This window comes from Rhyacophila brunnea, unplaced genomic scaffold (assembly GCF_057557595.1).
Source record: "Rhyacophila brunnea isolate RB1 unplaced genomic scaffold, BYU_Rbru_1.0 scaffold_6, whole genome shotgun sequence".
Lineage (NCBI taxonomy): Eukaryota > Metazoa > Arthropoda > Insecta > Trichoptera > Rhyacophilidae > Rhyacophila > Rhyacophila brunnea.
The window spans coordinates 44,681,267-44,700,678 of record NW_028233276.1 but is presented as its reverse complement, the minus strand read 5'-3'; the positions used below and the strand labels follow the sequence as shown (position 1 = coordinate 44,700,678).

At 32.6% G+C, this 19,412-nt stretch overlaps 1 protein-coding gene across 1 annotated transcript in view; it reads right to left on the bottom strand.

Moving 5' to 3' along the window:
* Window positions 1–230: 230 nt before the first annotated feature.
* LOC147065719 (coiled-coil domain-containing protein 174) overlaps window positions 231–19,412 on the bottom strand; it is a 375,807-nt gene continuing 356,625 nt past the window's right edge. The window contains exons 6-7 of the mRNA XM_085956848.1: window positions 2,192–2,416; window positions 231–1,195 (exon numbers count right to left, since the gene is read on the bottom strand). Coding sequence (XP_085812974.1) covers window positions 384–1,195; window positions 2,192–2,416 — 1,037 coding nt within the window. The 3' untranslated portion in view covers window positions 231–383. The remainder of the gene's footprint in view (window positions 1,196–2,191; window positions 2,417–19,412) is intronic.

The window sequence follows — 19,412 nt, the reverse complement described above, 5'->3', positions numbered from 1 at the left end:
ATTAATTTTATGTCAGCCTTTCAAAAGTCGTTAGCTGTAGTTTATACGTGAATTACAGTAGTGATAACTACCTATTAAAAATAATCGTTTAGAACCGAGTCTTTACGACTGGTATAGTATATTATTCGTACAATATATTGTCACAAAACAATGAACTTTATACAGCAGAGAGTGATTTGTTAGTTAGTGATTTTGCGCTCTACGCCGACGAAATACGTCTCCATCGATTTATATTTTCGAATAGACTTTATTCGATTTAAATTTCTAAAGTCAATATTTATAAATATTTAGATTAGTTTTAAAATAACACAAGAAATCATTTAATGTCTAATTTGGTACACAGTCATAAGAATAGATTATTTTCACATACTTTCATAGGTATATTACTCAAAGTCTTCTAAAAATGGTTTTTTCTTTTTGTTATCCTTACTGTCAGCCTGTTGCTGTAGAAACTGCATTCCTTGTTCAAAGGCTTCACTCACTTGTGTTTTATTTCCACCTTTTTCTCTCCGTTTCTTTTCAACAGGGCCATAGTAGTCGTACGTGGAAGGCGGTTCAATTTCTGCCCTTTTCCGACCGCCATCACTTGAACTTGACATTTCGCCTTTTAAGTTGGTACCCTTGTCATCATCACTTTCGTCGCTACATTCGTTTAAAATTGGAACGGGTTCGAAATTCGAACCGGACGCTGTATTCACGGAAGGATCGTAATGGCCGCGCGTAGTTTTCTTGGTCGTAAAAAACAGAGACCTATTCGACTCTTCCAGTTGGGCGGCGGAACTGAATGTCGCTGGTTTGCTTTTGTCAACAGGTCTGACGTCTTGCCAAGTGGGCTGCCTTTTATTTTCATAACTTCTGTCGCCCTCTGTGTCGAAAAAGAAACCTTTGTCGTCGAATGTCCGCGACGTTTTATCGCTGTCTTTTGCAGAAGTTTGCGGGAATGGCGCGAATTCTTTTTGTCGCTCCGTTCGTTTTTTGTCGACCCACTCCTCTTGGGTTAATTCTCTATGCCTCTCGCTGCCCGCGTCCGCGTCTTTCCCCACGTCCCACTCACGGATAAACTTTTCCCGCGCCTTTTGCGCAATCTTTTCTTTTTCCTCGCGTTGTTTGCGCGTTTCCTCTGCCGATTTTTCGCTCGAAGCTTTCTTTTGCTCTTCGACGAAGTCCAGAAGCATAGCAGTGACGGATGGGGGTTCTGTAAAAAAAAACATGGCATACAGAAGAAATACTAAAAAACACATTCTTCTAACACAAATAGCATATCATACAAAGTAAATGGGTACATAATAACATATAAACTTAGAGCAAAAAGTGCGGAAGTCACATTTTTATAATTTTTGAGTTAAGAGTGCAGATTTAAAATGTGCATTTACGTTCTCTTAATGCTGAAAATTTGGGAGTCCAATGTCACATGGTTTTCAAAATACTTACTTCTAAAACGAAGGTAGTCCAATTATTATACTTTAGAGCTGAAAGAGTGGATGTCCAATTTAAGACATTTTTTCTTTAAGGTATAGCAAAAAGATTTATTGCAAAACCGCGGAAATCTAACACAAGGAGTTTTAGTCAGAACGCGAGTGAGTATTTTAACTAAATTAGATTAACTATGTTAACACTGCTCTCCTGCAAAATATTTAATATGTGACTTCCAGACTTTTAGCTTTAAGGTACAGATATTACGCTCGACATCTTCTTTTTTTTTCATTTCGTTTTTCTATTGTATTTATCGCCTGATGCAAAAATAATCGCTAACCAGGCAAGCACTTTAGCCACTCAGCTATCGACCTGCCTTCATGCAGATATTTCCCATTAGATTATGGGGTACTTCAAATTTTCGTTAACAGATGGTTGCCATAATATAAATGATTTTTTGTGTGTCGATTTAAATGAAAATCATTTTATGGTATGGAATTATTGATTTCGTAGCCTTAAAACCTTACAATATCGTAGTTGAAATAGCTATAGCCGTGATCATCAATAAACCAAAGCTAATCATCGTATCGAAGTCGTCTTCCTTATCTATTTTGTGAGTAGTAGTGTGAAAATCTTCTAAAAAAAACCATTTTCTACCGCTATTACCGAAAGATACACGTTTTTTTCTTGTGAACAAAGGAGAGCAACCCCTGTATGTAAGATAATATACTAATAATACGTTTCTGATTATATTACATAACATAATATATAGCAATACCTTCTATATCCTCTTCTGGAGGCAATCCGGCGCGGGCCCTTCTCCTCGCCTGCGCAGCTTTCACGCGCATCTTGAGCGCAGCCTCGCGCTTTTCCCGCGCTTCCGCTGCGGCTGCGCGCGCCACTTCCGTTTCCGCCCGCGTCTTCGCCAACTCCGCTTGTTGGCGGGATCGCAAAGTTGCATCGCCGCTTAGCGCGTAATACGATACGCCGTGCGAGCGGGATTCTGAAAAAAACAGAAATCAACAATCAATCATTTTGCATAATGCATTAATGCAACATTATGCTCTTAAGCATAATGTTGCGTTGAAGAAATAACGTTTACAATGCCATCTTGTCATTTTACTACAAAAGTATTTCAACAACTTTTCTATATTGGATATTTTCTTGCTGAATGCGTCTCACGGTATATGAATTTGCATGACCTTTTATACAGACGAAATATAATTGTAATGTGATTGAAGTATGACTACCGAAATTTACGTTACAGTTATAATTTTATTATTGACAATACTTAGCGATTGTAGTGGAAAAGAAACTATAAAATATGGGAAAGGTATAGTATGATTCCGTAAATTCCGATTAATTCCGTTCCGGTTCCGTTGATTAGTAAAATTCCAGTTATAATTAATTGTGAAGACGGGGTGGGAATTTTAAATGGGAAAATTACGTTTATGTAAAAAATGTTGGTAATTGATTTGATATTTAATATTTATTCTTCTTCTTCGACCATGTCCGATCCTAAAAGGATCATGTGGGCCTCCACAGAGTGGAGAGTTGTATTAACAGATTTTGTTTTTACGAGAAATGGATGTCAGCCACTTGCTCAACCTATTAGGTCCATACTCCGACTCATACACAAATTAAAAACTCTATGTGTACTTGTCAGACCCAGGATTCGAACCTGGGACCCACGACACTATAGGCTGACGCTTAAGCCGTGCGGCCAACATGGGTGTAATAATACTTAATACACTATTTCTTTTATCCAACTAATAATTCACAAGATTTGAGAAAGTAGCATTCTATGTTTTATAGCGGGTTATATTCATGGGATGTTTGCAAATTATGTATGGTAATATTTTTACTTATTTCTAGAAATTCTCAACTGCCAATTTTTAAGTTAGTTTATTCGCGATATGAAGGGTTTTCAAATTATGATAGTGGATAAAGTTTACCATGAAACCAAGGAAATTTTAATATCGTCAAAAGTATCGTGTAAAAAGGGCGAATCAACCATTTTGGCGAAATCGAGATTTAATGAAAATACAATATGTACCCCACTAGCTTTGTTGTGTAAAAACGACGAATTTGTATCTCCACAGGAAAGTACTTAAAAACGATAATTGTAAGGGCGAATATCCATTTAGTATTACGAATAAAAAGCGAATGTGACATATTAAGCCTTTTAAAATATTATATAATAATGCCTATTATAATGACAGTATTCTTTCTTATAAACTTGTTAGACATTTATTTTATAATCATTCACAAGTAATTAATAAATAAATGTCAAAAGTTAAAAATCCTGTAAAATAGCATGTTGGTTAATACGCCCTTTTTACAAAACACCGACGATATGTGATCACAATGGAAACGAACCGTAGAGTATAATTTAAATTACTTAAAATGCACCAGAAAGACACTTATTATCAAAATCTTGAACTGAGAGGGATTCGAACACCATGTCTTTCGCAATTCGGGTGAAAGCTTTTACCACTATGTATAAACTTTGCAGACATTCTCAAATAACTACGCTATATGATATATTTTCATATTTCATAAATAATGACATCTACTATTCTTATTTCAATCGAGGTACCAACATTACAAACTCGATTCATAGATAGTGTCAGCATCTCGAACAGTAAATGAGTGCTTTCCAACCCCACTCGTTTCTCTCCCATTAAACTTTTTTCTAGATATTTTTATAATAATTAATGTGTTTCTGGGGTTTGTCAAAATTATGTATTGTCAATTATTCAGTTGTAGAGTTGAAGTGAATGACAAGTATATTTTTTATAAAAGTGATAGTATTTACATAGTTAGTAATGATAAATCTAGAAACTTAAACTTCCATTAAAAAGTTTCTCTTTACTTAAAAGTTGTTTTTAATAAAAGCTGGATAGATACATATCTTATTTAAAATTTAATATATTTGTCACTTAAATTCCTAGAACCGACTTGAAGTTAGCTGCCTTGAAAAATTATTCTTTGTTGACAAAAATTCTGTCAGACATAGTTTGACCTTAGAAGACAATTTATTATTAAAATAAAGATATAACAGATATGCTAAAAATTGTCTTTGTAAAACAATTTTTTATTAAAAGTTGTAACACAATTGTACCGAATTACGTTTATGTATTTTTGATCTGTTTCATAAAAGTTGTTTTCTAAGAATTGTACGACTATGACAATAGAATTATTTAAAAGCAAACCCAGTTTTAGAGATTTTTTTTTATAAATTATGAATTAAATAAAAAATCATTAATTTTATTAATTATAAGAGAAGTATTTAATTATTGTTTAAGTCTTCAAAAGATTAATCTCTTTATATTTGTTAGTATAAATATATTTTTAAAATGTACAATTGAAGAGAACAATCGTTACTAAATTATATGGAATAAGTACTGTAAACTAATGACATTACAACAAGAAATCACTGTAGTCGCATGTAGAAGACTTCTAGTGATGTACCAGTCATGTTACTCCTTTACCAATTATACTACATGCGTTCTACTCAATTAAGACACAATTAACTAGTAAGTATAGGGTGGATTTATTTGTATAATAAATAGAAACACTTCCGGTTTTATTATTTATTCAGAGTTCACAGAAATTAATCAATAATAACCGAGAATACTTCAAACAATACAAGAAAATAGATTAACAAGATAAGATGACTCGCTCGACCAAATAACCAGACGAATTTGCCAAAGAATTAGTTCAGTTCAGGTAGGTATCACATTTGACAACCACACTTAACAATAGAAACGAATTTCGATAGTTTAAGGTGATTAGTTTCAAAATATAAGACATGTATAATCAAAAGGGTCAGAGCTAATCCGACTAAGCTGACTGGCTGTATGATTGTGAGTAAAAATTACGGGTTGAATCCTAATCCGTATACATAGCGCTTGCGACGTCCAGTCAATGGATTTCGAAGTCATGCCGCTACACTAGTAGTTATTAAGCGAAATGCTTATCAAAGTACGTTAATGTTGGCTATCAGTTTTCAGTGGTTCAATTTCACGCAATTCGTCTCTATCTCTATAGAGAAGGAAGAAGGTTTTCGACATCTTTTACTAAAACAAATATTTTAAACTGTAAAGTAGGGTTATATTTATATATATTACAGTATACCGTTTTACTAGAAGTAGGAAGTGGGTAAGTATATATATATATACATGTTTATTTAACGTGCTAGTCAGATCGTATCGTCTTTCATTTCCGGGAGTCGTGAGTACAAGATAATCAAGTCAAGTAGGCTGAACGTATTAAGTGGATTTAATCCGGTCTGAGAGGCTAAGTACAGGGTAGATTTTTACATTACAGATGTATCAGGGTTAAAGCAACGAAGCCGAACTTTATGTAATTATTGCTAAGCAGCCATCTGTATATAAATGTACGAATTTGTAAGATTTTTTTCCCCGGAAAAAGTGGAGTCTTTCGTAAATAATTTACTACGATGTGACTTGAATGAATTAAATACACATGGAAGTTTATTTTTCATTCTTTGGTATATCATGATATATGATATAATTTCTTTTATTTTGTTAACTGTCAATTTATGGTGGAACTGCATTATATTGTTGTTTTTATTTAATAAAACGCATTTTTTTAGTACTTATTCCACTTTTAATCAATAGATTAGGACCGGTTTCGTCCGCCTCAGAGGGACATTTTCAACTGAATACATTTTTTTTATTTTGAAAACAATATTTATCAAACAAAATCCAAAGCGATAGAAATAATATAACAATAGGTACAAAAATAATTATCCGTCCAATAATACCTTCCCAATAACAGACTAATTTGACGGATAATTATTTATGTACCTATTGTTATATTATTTCTATCGCTTTGGATTTTGTTTGATAAATATTGTTTTCAAAATTAAAAAAATGTATTCAGTTGAAAATGTCCCTCTGAGGCGGACGAAACCGGTCCTAATCTATTGATTAAAAGTGGAATAAGTACTACAAAAAAATTGCGTTTTATTAAATAAAAACAACAATTTGATATAATGTATTGATAAAAAATAGCTTTCCATAATATCTATAGTAAGATGGCGAAACACGATATATTGTCCGTTTTTCTAAATTGTTCAGTGGGACAATTCTATACACAAAGCGGCTATCGACGGTAGTTTATCATATTTATGTATTAAGGTAGTTAATTATTAGAATAAGTTAACCATCTAATTCTAAACTGTCAAAAAGTGCTATATTTGAATAGCCCCTCTTTTGGCTGTGTTAAGGCTATACTTTACTTGAGGCATGGTCTAAACAGATCGTGGCTAGGCGATGCGCGAATTGTGCAAATGACGCGTGCTGAACGAAATATAATTTGTCATAAAAATACAACATGCGTCCATTTAATGTTATGTTTATTGTTATATTACTAATAATAATAGTATTTTTATAACATGTTTTCTTTTTTAAGTACATACGTAAAGTTTTTTTAGTCATCTTTACACGATTTAAGAATATTTTCATCCGACGTCATGACAAAACAAATCGACGTGCGGACACCTCGACTGTAGGTCTCCGATTGGCGACTAGTGAGAAATTTCTTCGCAAGTACTGTTGAAAATTATTTGCCGTTTCACTGAAGTACGCTCTTAACTTTTCGAGTGAGATATATACAGTTTTAAGTTCAGCTCCTCATTGTATCTCAACCATTTTGCCATTTCCTTTAATACTTTGGACGCTGAAGACGCACCTGGCGCGTAATGACCAGGCAGCCAATCGATGTAATTAACGTGCATTTTAAAGGTGGTAATTAAAAAGTCATTATCTAGTCAGCAGTGTATGAGCAGCCCCAAAGATTCTTGTCAGAACTGTCCTAAATATATCAATCGACCACATAGATACATATTGGCGCGGACCTATTTATCGTAAAATACAAATAAAAAAATACATTGATGGCCTATAACTGATATCTTAGAGTACGTAAAATAAATGAGACGAATGAAATGAGCTAAGGGGGACTTTTATCAATCAGTGGATTTACAACGGTTATTCTTATCAATGATCATAATAGAAAAAAAATATTTTGGCTTAGGTATAAATAGTAAATTACCACTTTCATTCATAAGACAATGGTCATTTCAAAGAGTCACAATTCCATCGTTTACTGACAGGGTACAACTTAATTACTATATTATGAAAACGAAGGCATATCACTAAGTTTATTTAAAAAAATAACAATATTTAAATCGTTTCTATCTTTCGCATCTATAATAAAAGTAGCAAGCAATAATAAAGTATGCATTAGACGGCCATTAGATGGAAGCACTTGTATGAATTATGCAACCGGAAACAAGATGGCGGTCGCAGTGATATGAAGCCATGGTCAATAGCTGTACTACGCCATATTAATTCCACGGAGCGACTCAGGTATAAGTAATAGTCATGAACGTTACATATTAGCATGTCGTAGTTCAACAATGAGTAGGAACCAACTCCTCAACACTATAAGACCCGTGCGTTAAAATTAACGTATTGAATTATTATTATAATAATATTGTGCTATTAATCCAAAATAAAAGATAAAAAGAACTTTTTATATACCACGTTTTTAAATTTTCTGTTGAATCATATAAACTTGACAATTCTATGTATTAATAAATATAGAATACTGAAATGTAATTTTGACATTTCATATTGATTTCCATAGTGACGCACGTACATTTTCTGATATATTCTAAAAGTTTCAAATGTCTGGCTAGTCGGGAAGTTAGTTAAAATCTTGGACAAACAAGAAAAAATCTGTACGAGACAAACAAGAATACGAGCTAATAAAAACATGGTAAAAAGTGGCGTGTTTGGACAATAGCCTCAATCTATGGGTCTTGTCTTGGTCGCTGGCTCAGGATTTTCTTTTGTAAAAAACTTTATTTTTACACATAGGTTGGGACCCTTGTCTTTCATTCAAGCCATTTAAGCTGTGATTATATTGAGATCATAGAGGTATTAAATAAAAAGAGGGGTAAGTAATATGCTTTCTCATACAACTGAATGAAGCAGGCCAATAATAGCCGAAAACTTACGAGAAATAGCGACGCGATAAAAAAAATTGCAGAGCATTACGGAGGATTTACTTTGGTCATTATAACGTACCCATATAATATGATGTTAACGTGAAAAGTTTGCTGCAACTTGATTACCAGCCCGCCTAACCATACCAGCCTGCTTCACCATACTTTCATATAACCTGACGCCCCTAGATTGAGATGCATGTCGCGTACCGTCACGCTGTCACGGCGACAAATTTAGTCAATGGTTTCGTAATTTTGCAAAATATTTTGAACTAACACGATCTCTGTAAATTCAATGATAAGACTCACAACAATTTTAATGAACAATCCGAACATGAACTTGAAGAAGAAATTCACAGTGAGAAAATAAAAATTCACATGCGGCCCATTTTTTATATTGTACTTAAAAATTTAAGATGTTCTTTTATGTTATCCAACATGTAAAAGGGTGCCGTGACCAAAAAATATTAAAATAACATGTGTATAAGTAACACTACGTTAATGTGAAGCGTATTACAATGTAATCTAATAATTATCATTGTGTAATAATATACATATATATGTGTGGAAACTGTATAGTAATATTAAACCCTATCTGTCGCCTATTAAATCTATGTGTAAATATTAATATTAATATTAATAGTATTAATACTTTCGACTGAAGGTACTTGATGGAATTTGAATTTAAATTCTAATGGATTCAAGCTCTGTACTATTCCATTTAAGTCGTTTTTTGCGACCCGGGTTTCGCCAGATGCCGAAAGGTGAAACCCGGGTCGCAAAAAACGACTTAAATGGAATAGTACAGAGCTTGAAACCATTAGAATTTATGTGTAGTTTAAATATATAATATATCTGTATTATAAATTTTACGATAAACGCTCGAAATATAAATGGTAATAAACAATTACATGTGAAGATATTATTATTATTTAAATGCAATTTAATTGTTATTCTAGATAAAAAATGGTATGAATAGGTTAAGATTGACTTTACATAATATTATCATGCAAACCTATTTGATCTGCGTATTATGTATTTAGGCTAGGTCATGTTATAAGCTTTTTGTTTGGATAAGGTTGCACATATGTGACCCTTAACTTGACAATACATAATATAACTCGAATAAAATAAATTACCCTGTAATTTAAACTCTTGATAAAAATACTCACTAATAAAAATTCTGCGTAATTAGTACGGTTGGCTTCATGTAACTAACTGGGTACATTCGATGTATTATTTTGAGACTTCGTGAAGCTTATAGCAGACGAATATCGTATACTGTTAAAGAGGACTTTAATAGTTGCGACGGTATAAGTTAATTTATTATATGCCCATTTTTTTTAATACAGTGACGCACAACCTGTGGCCCATCATGATATCTATCGTAGCTCCCCAAATGAATTAAATATGCGAAAAAAATCTTAATACGCTAGATTTTCAGTGAATCAAGGTAAAATGCTTTCCGTTATTGATTATTTTTTTTGTGATATAATAAATTTAATTGAAATACGCCATAGTGTAGAGTTATATTTCAATTGATCTAGCTGAGTGAGCGGCAACGATAAATATACATCGTATTGTGTGTTGTTAAAAATAATTCTGCAATGCAAAATGACTCGCAGCTTACTTAATTAGTCTTTCCACAGGGACTCGAATCCGGGCCACCTCAAGAGGAGATTTTTCTCACCATAAAATTGATTATCTTGTAAGGTACATTTTCTGGGTCAGAGGTTCTTAATCTATTGGTCGCAACCTAAAATTGGGTCAATTGGCAAGACGACAAAATTTTCTAATAATATAAATAAGAAGCATAAATGATACATTACAACAGATGTCATTTGAAAATACTTTTTGAAGAAGCTTTTTGGGTTATGAAAAAGCTCTCGACCTGGATTCTGAAAGGAATTTTCAATTTTGGAGAAAAATTTGATTTTATTAACAAATATCTTAACTCTGGACGGAAAATTTTGAAAATCCTTAGAAATATACATAAGAATTAATTTTTTTGGACTGACTGGGATTTGAACCGACCCGAGTACCAAACTTGCAAATATCTTCAACGTGACAATGTCCGTCATTTTTTAAATTTGCTCTACAATCCTATGTGCTCGGCCGCCACAAGATGAGGTTTTTTAGTAGATTTAAGAGAAATTGATGTTAGTCACTTGCTCAAACTATTAGGTCCAAAAACACATTGAAAAATAAGTTGTAAACATTTGCCAGATCCGGGACCCACTACATTATAAGCTTGAAACGCAGTACTACTCTTGGCCATCGCGACAAAGTCCGCCATAGCGTTTTTAATCCCTAGTGTATTTTTCAAAGGTAAAATTAAAATAGGAACATTTTTAAGTATTTGAAAATTCATCAAAGTTTTTTGTATCAGATATTTGTCCAAAATTAATAATTTTGATATAGATAATAAAACTACGAATCACGTAAAGCGATGGTTGTCTTATTTTACAACGTTTTTATTAGGTCGTACTCTTATTTGTCCGATGGTTGTTTATCCAGTACATATCTTGCAATCGATTTTTAACTAACTTCTCGACTAGCTAGACATTTGAAACTTTTAGAATATATCAGAACACGATGCCAATGCATTATTTTAATACTTTTAGCCATATTTAAGTAGAATTGAATTCATTTTCAGTTAATTCTGTTTTGTATGAAAGGTTATTTCGGAAGAAATCCATAATCCAATCCACTATTATTGGTTGCTGGGGATCTGGGGTCCTAGCAACTAAATTATTAATATATACGTGCGTTACTATGGAAATAATACTGAAATGTCAAAATGACATTTCAGTATTATTTCTATCAAGTACATTTTTTTGATCGTTTAAGTTAGTCAAGTCAAGTTTATATGATTCAACAGAACATTTTAAAATGTTGTATATAAAAAGTTCTTTTTATCTTGTAATTATTTTGTTTCAGTTTTAATTTCAAAACGCTCAATTAATGCAAGATATGGGGTGGTTCACAACAATTATGGATCAAGTCCAATTTTCATGAAATTCGATTTTTTGCTTCAGTGGCAAGATAAAACAGATTTATATATTGTGTGTAAATATCACAATCGTAGCTCTACAATTTTCCGCATAAATGGCAATACTAGTATTGATAAGACATCAAATTGAATGTGAATCATGTACATTTTGACAGTTCCTTCAGCAGTATAAAGATGTATTTGCTCACATTAACTTGCTAATATTAATAAAGCCTGAATGTAGGTATCTACTTTATGTTTCGACTATTTATTTAAACTGATCGATGTACTATCAAAATATGGTAAGTATATGACATGACAGTGAAAACATTCCTGAATTTTAGAAAAGGAGTTTTAACTTTAGGTTCAAATATCTCAGGATCCATTTTGATGGACTTGATCCATAATAATTGTAAACCATATGAGTGGTCAATCCATTAAAAGCGTAGAATAGTGAAAAATTACTTTTGGATCGACCCGTGCGTACCTATTGTGTTCTCAGACTATATGCCGTCAGCAGACACAGGACGCGTCATAATGTGCTTTAATTGGAACACATCGCGTCCGCTCGCGGCTAAAGGGGCCAACACGGATACGACGTATCCCGACGTGGATTCGCATATTATTTATCAGCTGTGAACAACATTCACTCGTATGGCGACAGTATATAGACGACAAAATATAAATAAAATAAGCAACAAAGTTGACTTGAAAATAAATGTAACAAAGACGAGTCATGTTTTGTATATTTTGTATAAATATTGTTTTTCTTACGTTTTTTCCTTCCCCTCAACATTCTTCTCAAACAGACTTACGAGGTTTTAACAGTAAGGTAACGATATTATACTTATCAACATACATACGTATTTTTTTCTTGATACTACTTTAATTTTCTCTCAAGACTCCACTCCGAAAACCCGCAAAGCAGAATGCAGGAACTCGCTAAAGTAAGCAACAAAATAGGTTTGAAAATAATTGTAACAAAGACGAAAGTCATGTTCAACTGCTTTGCGGGCCAAAATGAGATCCTCACCAATGGCACTCAGCTCGAACAGGTGAAAAACTACATCTCTCTGCGACAACAAGTGTCTATAGATGGATGTATATTTGATGAAATTGTTCTTTTGAGTACAGCTAGGCTGGAGTGCTTTTGGCCGCCTGAATAATGTTTTCAAAAGTGACCTTCAACTGTGCCTAAAGTGTTCAACCAGTGTGTGCTTCCCGTAATCACATATGCGTGTGAAACATGGACCCTAAGTAAAAGAGAGATCCAGAAACTTAGAGTGGCACAACGTGGTATGGAGAGGTGCATGCTGGGGATAACGCGAAAGGACAAAAAGAGGAATGAGTGGATAAGGAAGCAGACAAGGGTTTGCGATGTGACAAGAGTTCACTAAAAGCCTCACATGGAGATGGTCTAGACACATAGCTCGAAGAAGAGACAATCGTTGGACAATTTAAGAGGTACAAAACGTCCGCAAGGTAGACCTAGAGGCTGCTGGATCGATGAAATGATAAGGTTCTGAGGAAGTGCATGGCAACGCAACGCACAGGACCGAGAGAAGTATAAGCAGCTTGAAGAAGCCTTCATCCAGCAGTAGATGGATTCAGGCTGATGATGATATAAATAAGCACGAAACCACATATAATACCAACACAGCAGTGGCGAATTTGGAGGTAGTCTGCTAAGATTCGACATAAATGGTGCACACTCATACTTATTTGTATTCATTGAAGTAAGAATACAATTTGTAGATGGGTCCGGTTAGTTTTTAAAATTCAATTAAATCCTGCCTAAACCAAACCATAACAGTTTAGGTATGTTATGGGCGATTCGTCAAAAATACTGCACACTTTTTCAGTGATACTTATTTGTTTTCATTGAATTAAGAATACATATTAGAGAAGTTGCTGGATTTTTAAAATTCATTAAGCCCTGCCTGAGCTAAACCATAATAATATTCTTCTATCTATAAAACATATAAAATTATGTATGGTTTAACGACATAATTTGAGATATTTTATAGAGAAACCAACATTTTTACATGACTTGGATTAGGCAGGGTTTAATGGATCTAAACTGCTAGATTGTAGTGATCAAATCCGTAGCGATTAATTGTTACGATTGTTTCCCTATCAAGCATTTTATTGGCTAACAGGGTTTGGTTTTACTACTGAAACTGTAATACGATTGAAAATACTTTTTGCGTTCTATCACGCCCTCGTCTTTCAACGTATTTTCTATTTTAGTTTTAACTGTTTTCTTAAATAATCCAAAAAAGTTTAGTTAAGGGGAGTTTATATAATTATTATGTTCCTAACAGTGTGAATGTAATTCTGTTATTGTTTGTAGTTATTTATAATATAATAAACAATGAAATATGTTTAATAACTGACGTATTATATATACTGTATAAGGAAACTAAAACAATTTATGGCGATATTACATATTACAAATTGATTTAATAGGCATTTCCATGTAGGTATCAAGTTATAGCTAACTTTGTAGATCAATGACCGCGACAATAATCTTTGTATATCTGTTCTCACTTAGTTAGTTAATAGCCTAATTATTACATAATTATAAGTTGATAAAATAATAATCAGTACGTCATGATTGATAAAAAGAGAATTATTCGATTGTAAGTTTTCGACTGAAGCACATCGCTCTGTGCTGTGATTCACATTATTGTAACAATTGTACACATGTACTTATGCAATTGAAATAAACTCACACCCTTCATAATCACGACAACGAGTTATCATCTCTCCTCGTCACAACTCCATTGGCCCTCACAGCGACGACCCCCTACAAATTTATTGATTATATAAGAAATTGACACGGTTTTCTATCCCTAAATTAGTTACGTAGAAGTCGTATATGGATGCGTACTAAGAATAACGAATTGGTTATATTATATACTAATTATGTTATGATGAGTGTTAGGTACATCATAACATGATATGACACAACATGACTCAGTCAATGACTAGGGTCATAATTTTCCATATACATACAGTTCAATAACCTGGTTACATTGATAGTATCTACATCAATACAATATCTGATCAGAAAAATGGCTATTTTATTATGTTATAGACACCTGACGAAGACTCACCCTTATAACACAACAATGTCTTAGATATCGTTCAGTTTAAAGTACATAGGTACAATACGTATTTATAAGATATAATATATCTTATATATAAGTACAATATATATCTGGCATTGGAATACAGACGCGTGGGGAGGATACAGGGGAGAAAAAACCATAATGACAATGACGTCTACAAATTAACGCAGTTTTGAAATGAACCATTATTGCAATGCAAGTAGAGTTAATTTTTCGTATTGTTTAGTTTTGTACTATTTCTGGTTTTCGCCTTTCGGCATCTTCAGGCACTATGTACACTCAACAAAAGGCAAATACACACTGCCAACGAATACTATTAACTCTAACTTATATAACAAATCAATACAATAAAGTAGGTAAAGTAGCTACCTATTATGTCAAGGATCAAATAAAAAAAATATAACAAACAAATAATGAATAGTTGAAATGCTTGCAAAAAAGCCCTACCTTAACCGTATATAAATCGTTAAATCTAATAATAGATCATTAGTAATTATAAACAGTAAAAATACTACATTCAAGAGGTGTAAAATCGTCCATTCTGGGAACAATGGTAACGTATTGGAAATTAAAGGAGTTAACTTATGATATATTTATTTTATCTATGATATCAGTATTTAACTTCTTCCAAAATTTTAATCCATATTAATATTATATTTATCTGTTTATATTTAAATGTGGCTAGACTATTTTTTTTTATGTAAAATTTTATTTTTCACACATTTCAATAATTTATGTATATCAATGCTTGATACTGATTAATTTATGGATTATTTGTCAAAAAAAATATTTTGATTACAGTAGCAGACACTACGCTATTTTACCACATTTTTATTATCTCGTATTCTTGTTTGTCCAGTACAAATTTTTTCTTGTTTGTCCAAGATTTGTATTGGACGATTGAAGATTTTTAACTAACTTCCCGACTAGCTAGACATTTGAAACTTTTAGAATATATCAGAACACGATGACAATGCATTCTTTTAATACTTTTAGTCATCTTTAAGCAGAATTGAATTCATTTTCAGTTAATTCTGTTTTGTATGGAAAGTTATTTCGGAAAAAATTCGTAAAAAGTAAAACACTATTATTGGTTGCTAGGGGGTCCTAGCAACTAAATTATTAATATATACGTGCGTTACAATGGAAATCAATATGAAATGTCAAAATGACATTTCAGTATTCTATATTTATTCAGTATTTCTATCAAGTACGAAAAGTATATAAAAAGTTCTTTTTATCTTGTAATTATTTTTAAATATCCTCATTGTTACTTATACGAATAATATTATAAAAATCATCTTAATTAAAAACGTTATAAAAATTATATCATTTTGAGGATGGGTTTATAATCCGAAACATAACTGTTGTCAATATCAATAATTGCAAAATTGTAAAATAATTTATAATTTTGTTTTGAACAAATTAAATTGAATGTACTCTAATATAGCAATTAATCCACATCATTTTAGAAATGATGAATGGACCAGTTTCGTTCGATAAAGATACTATCGGTTCTGAGTTCTGATCGTTAATATTAGTTTGGATTAAGTGTTATTTTATTAATTTATATAACGTCTCTACGCCAAGAAAGATTCGAAGTGTACATAAAATCGTACCATATTTTTGATATTTAAAAACAAAAATATTATTATCCATTTCAATTCCTTAACTCACGTTATTCATGAAAAAAATATGGTACAAGAAAGATTAAAAAAATACGCAATATAATCTTCTAGCCCATATTTCATTTCCGGAACACATCTACTACATTAAGATAGGGGCGTGAGTAATGTCCGTCGAATATACTATTCTATTTTATACATTGATTTTGTATGATTTATATTTTTTTAGTCATATCAGTTTTTTATAAAACTACTCTCCAATAGCACGAATAATCATTTCATTCATAGGTAATATACGTAAATTTCATTCCATAGCGTAATACGCGCGCATGTCTAGTCTCAAGCATTTTGTATGAAATATCGTATAAAGGCATGTTATATAGAACCACCTACATTGGATGGACAAATACTATAAAAGTCTTGCATATATCGTCACTGTACAGGCCAAGTAGCGTAACCCTCAAATACAAAATTGTTCAAGAAGTGAAAAAACTGTGGGCATTGGATTTACTTATTATTTTATATAATATTATTTTATATATATGTATATTATTTTATAAAAAATTGAGTGGCTTATTCTGTACGTACCCTGTGGCTTACGTTTAGAGAGGGTTACGGCATTTGGCTGGAATATTTTTTGTCAAGTTACAAATGGCTTAAAAATAAGTTTGAACTATTTTGATATGAAATATTTTTTTTAGGATTTATGATACTTGCCCAGTTCGTGTAACTGTAAGATTATGCAATAAGTCCATTACCATCAAAATGTCACTTTGGTGAAAAGTGAGGGTTACGGCAATTGGCCTATACAGTGACGATACACTGAAGATTGTAGCAGGTAAACTATGTCGGGAAACAAGGAAAAAAGAATCTACGAAGTTATTGTCATAATTAAAATATTATTATTTTATCTTCCTTTATCTGCTTCCTATAAGCAGTGCATGATCTGCCCACCCCCATGAGACGTCACTGCGTTGTACGTATACATAATCATTTAATTAGTGTATTAAGAAATAACCTATAAAATAACCACAGAACCTGAGAATGTCAAAAGTCTTTAGTGTTATGTGTATAATTATGTAGGTATTTAGTTTTTGGACCATCCGACCTCAAATTCTCATCTGCTTTAGAAATTCTTTAGTTAACTATCCTCAAAGTTCGTCGTTATAGCTACACATTACCTGGTTATGTAAAATATTTTCGTCAATGTCAACTCTTTCATTAAGACTAGAACATTATATACCATAGCTACATTATAAATTAATACAAGTTTCATGTTCACAATTCAATTTTCATGAAAATATGAATGGTGTGTATGCGTAGCAGAGATATATTGTATTTCTTCGGCCATATCCAACCCTTAGTTGGAGCATATAGACATCACGAGGCGCCTCCAAGAATCCCTGTCGCTTGCCAGTCTTTTTGAATCGTTATACTGTATTTAGTAGCATGAAAATCTACGTGATTGATGCGTCAAAGTGAATATCGCCCTGGCCCCTGATGGTAGCCAATCTTCGATAGATGGTACAAGAAGTAAAATAATGTTAGTTTAATTCCTTGATTAACATTTATGACGACAATCTTTTTGCACAGCCCTGGCTAATAAAGCATAGTGCATACGGAATCGCAGTACATACAAAGGATACCCAATTCATTTCCAAGCCGGGCGTTTTTTGCGTGAGCAGTAACGTGTAAGCCTGCACAAGGATGATAAGTGTATTTACTTAGCAGAAATAATTTATCCTCTGAGCGGGCAGGTAAATAAAAAATGGGCGCATCGTTAAAATGTTTGCCGGGGAAGAGATGTCAGTTTTAACGAGAAATATCGGATGCCAACTGAATATATAATATTTTTAATATCAGTAGGTAGGTAATTTATTAAGCAAGCCTCCGCCGTAGTTCAATTGCATCGTACTATCGATGAACTATTAATTACAGTGGCGAGGGGTGGGAGTAGGCTGTTATGGTTCGACATAAATAGTGCACACTAAACTTTGTCAGGCATACTTATTTGTTTTCATTGAACTAAGAATACAATTTCGAAATGGTGCTGTTTTTTTAAATTCAATTAAACCCTGCCTAAACCAAACGATAATAGGTTAGGTATGCTTTGGGCGATCCGACAAAAATAGTGCACACTTCTGCAGTCATACTCATTTGTTTTCGTTGGATTAAGAAACTATATTATAGATCAGGGGGTGGCAAACTGCGGCCCGCCGGATATTTTTTGGCGGCCCGCCATTATTAATTGTACTTCTGATTACGAATAACTTTTTTATAATTTTTAAAAAAATATTAACAATAGATTAAAATTTAAAGAATTTGTTGTTTCGTAAATCTATTATCTCAGTACATCTTCCTTGCGTCTCGTCTCACACTACATAACCACTATTTTCTACGTTGAATTGGGAATGAATGGAAAGAAATTTCGGATTGTAATCTGGTTCTGGATGTATTGTATGTAGATCAATGGATATTGATAGTGTACCGACAGAGCTACAACTTGAGATTATTGATCTGCAGTGTGACACTGATTTAAGAGAATTGCATCGTCGTGAAGAAATCTCCAAATTTTACCATGCCCTTAATTCAGACAAATTCGACCAACTTAAAGATTATGCAAGAAAAATGTTCGTTATTTTTGGATCAACCTGTATATGTGAACAAACATTTCCGATCATGAACCTCAATAAAAATTCTTTACGATCAAATATCTCCGATGCCCATTTAGAAGCAATTTTGAGAATATCAACTACAAAATTAACACCTGAATTTAAAAAAAATGTTCAAAAATGTACAACAGTTTCATTATTCTCATTAATTTTTTTGTAATGTTTATTTTTCGTGATAATAAAGAGTGTATATCTAAAAATGGTATTTTGCTTGCGGCCCGCCGCTCAATTTGAATTCTTGAATATCGCCCTCCATCCAAAAAGTTTGCCCCCCCCTGTTATAGATGGTGTCGGTTAGTTTTTTTTTAATTCATTCAAGCCCTGCCTAACCAAACCATAATCGATAAAAAATATTCTTCTATCTATAAAATATCTAAAATTATATACGGTTTAATCGCATAATTTTAGATATTTTATACTTAGGTAAACGAATATTTTTGGACTATTATCTATTATGGCTTGCATTAGGCAGTGTTTAATTGAATTTTAAAATCTAACAAATACTATCTACACATTGTAGTCTTTAGTTCAATAAAA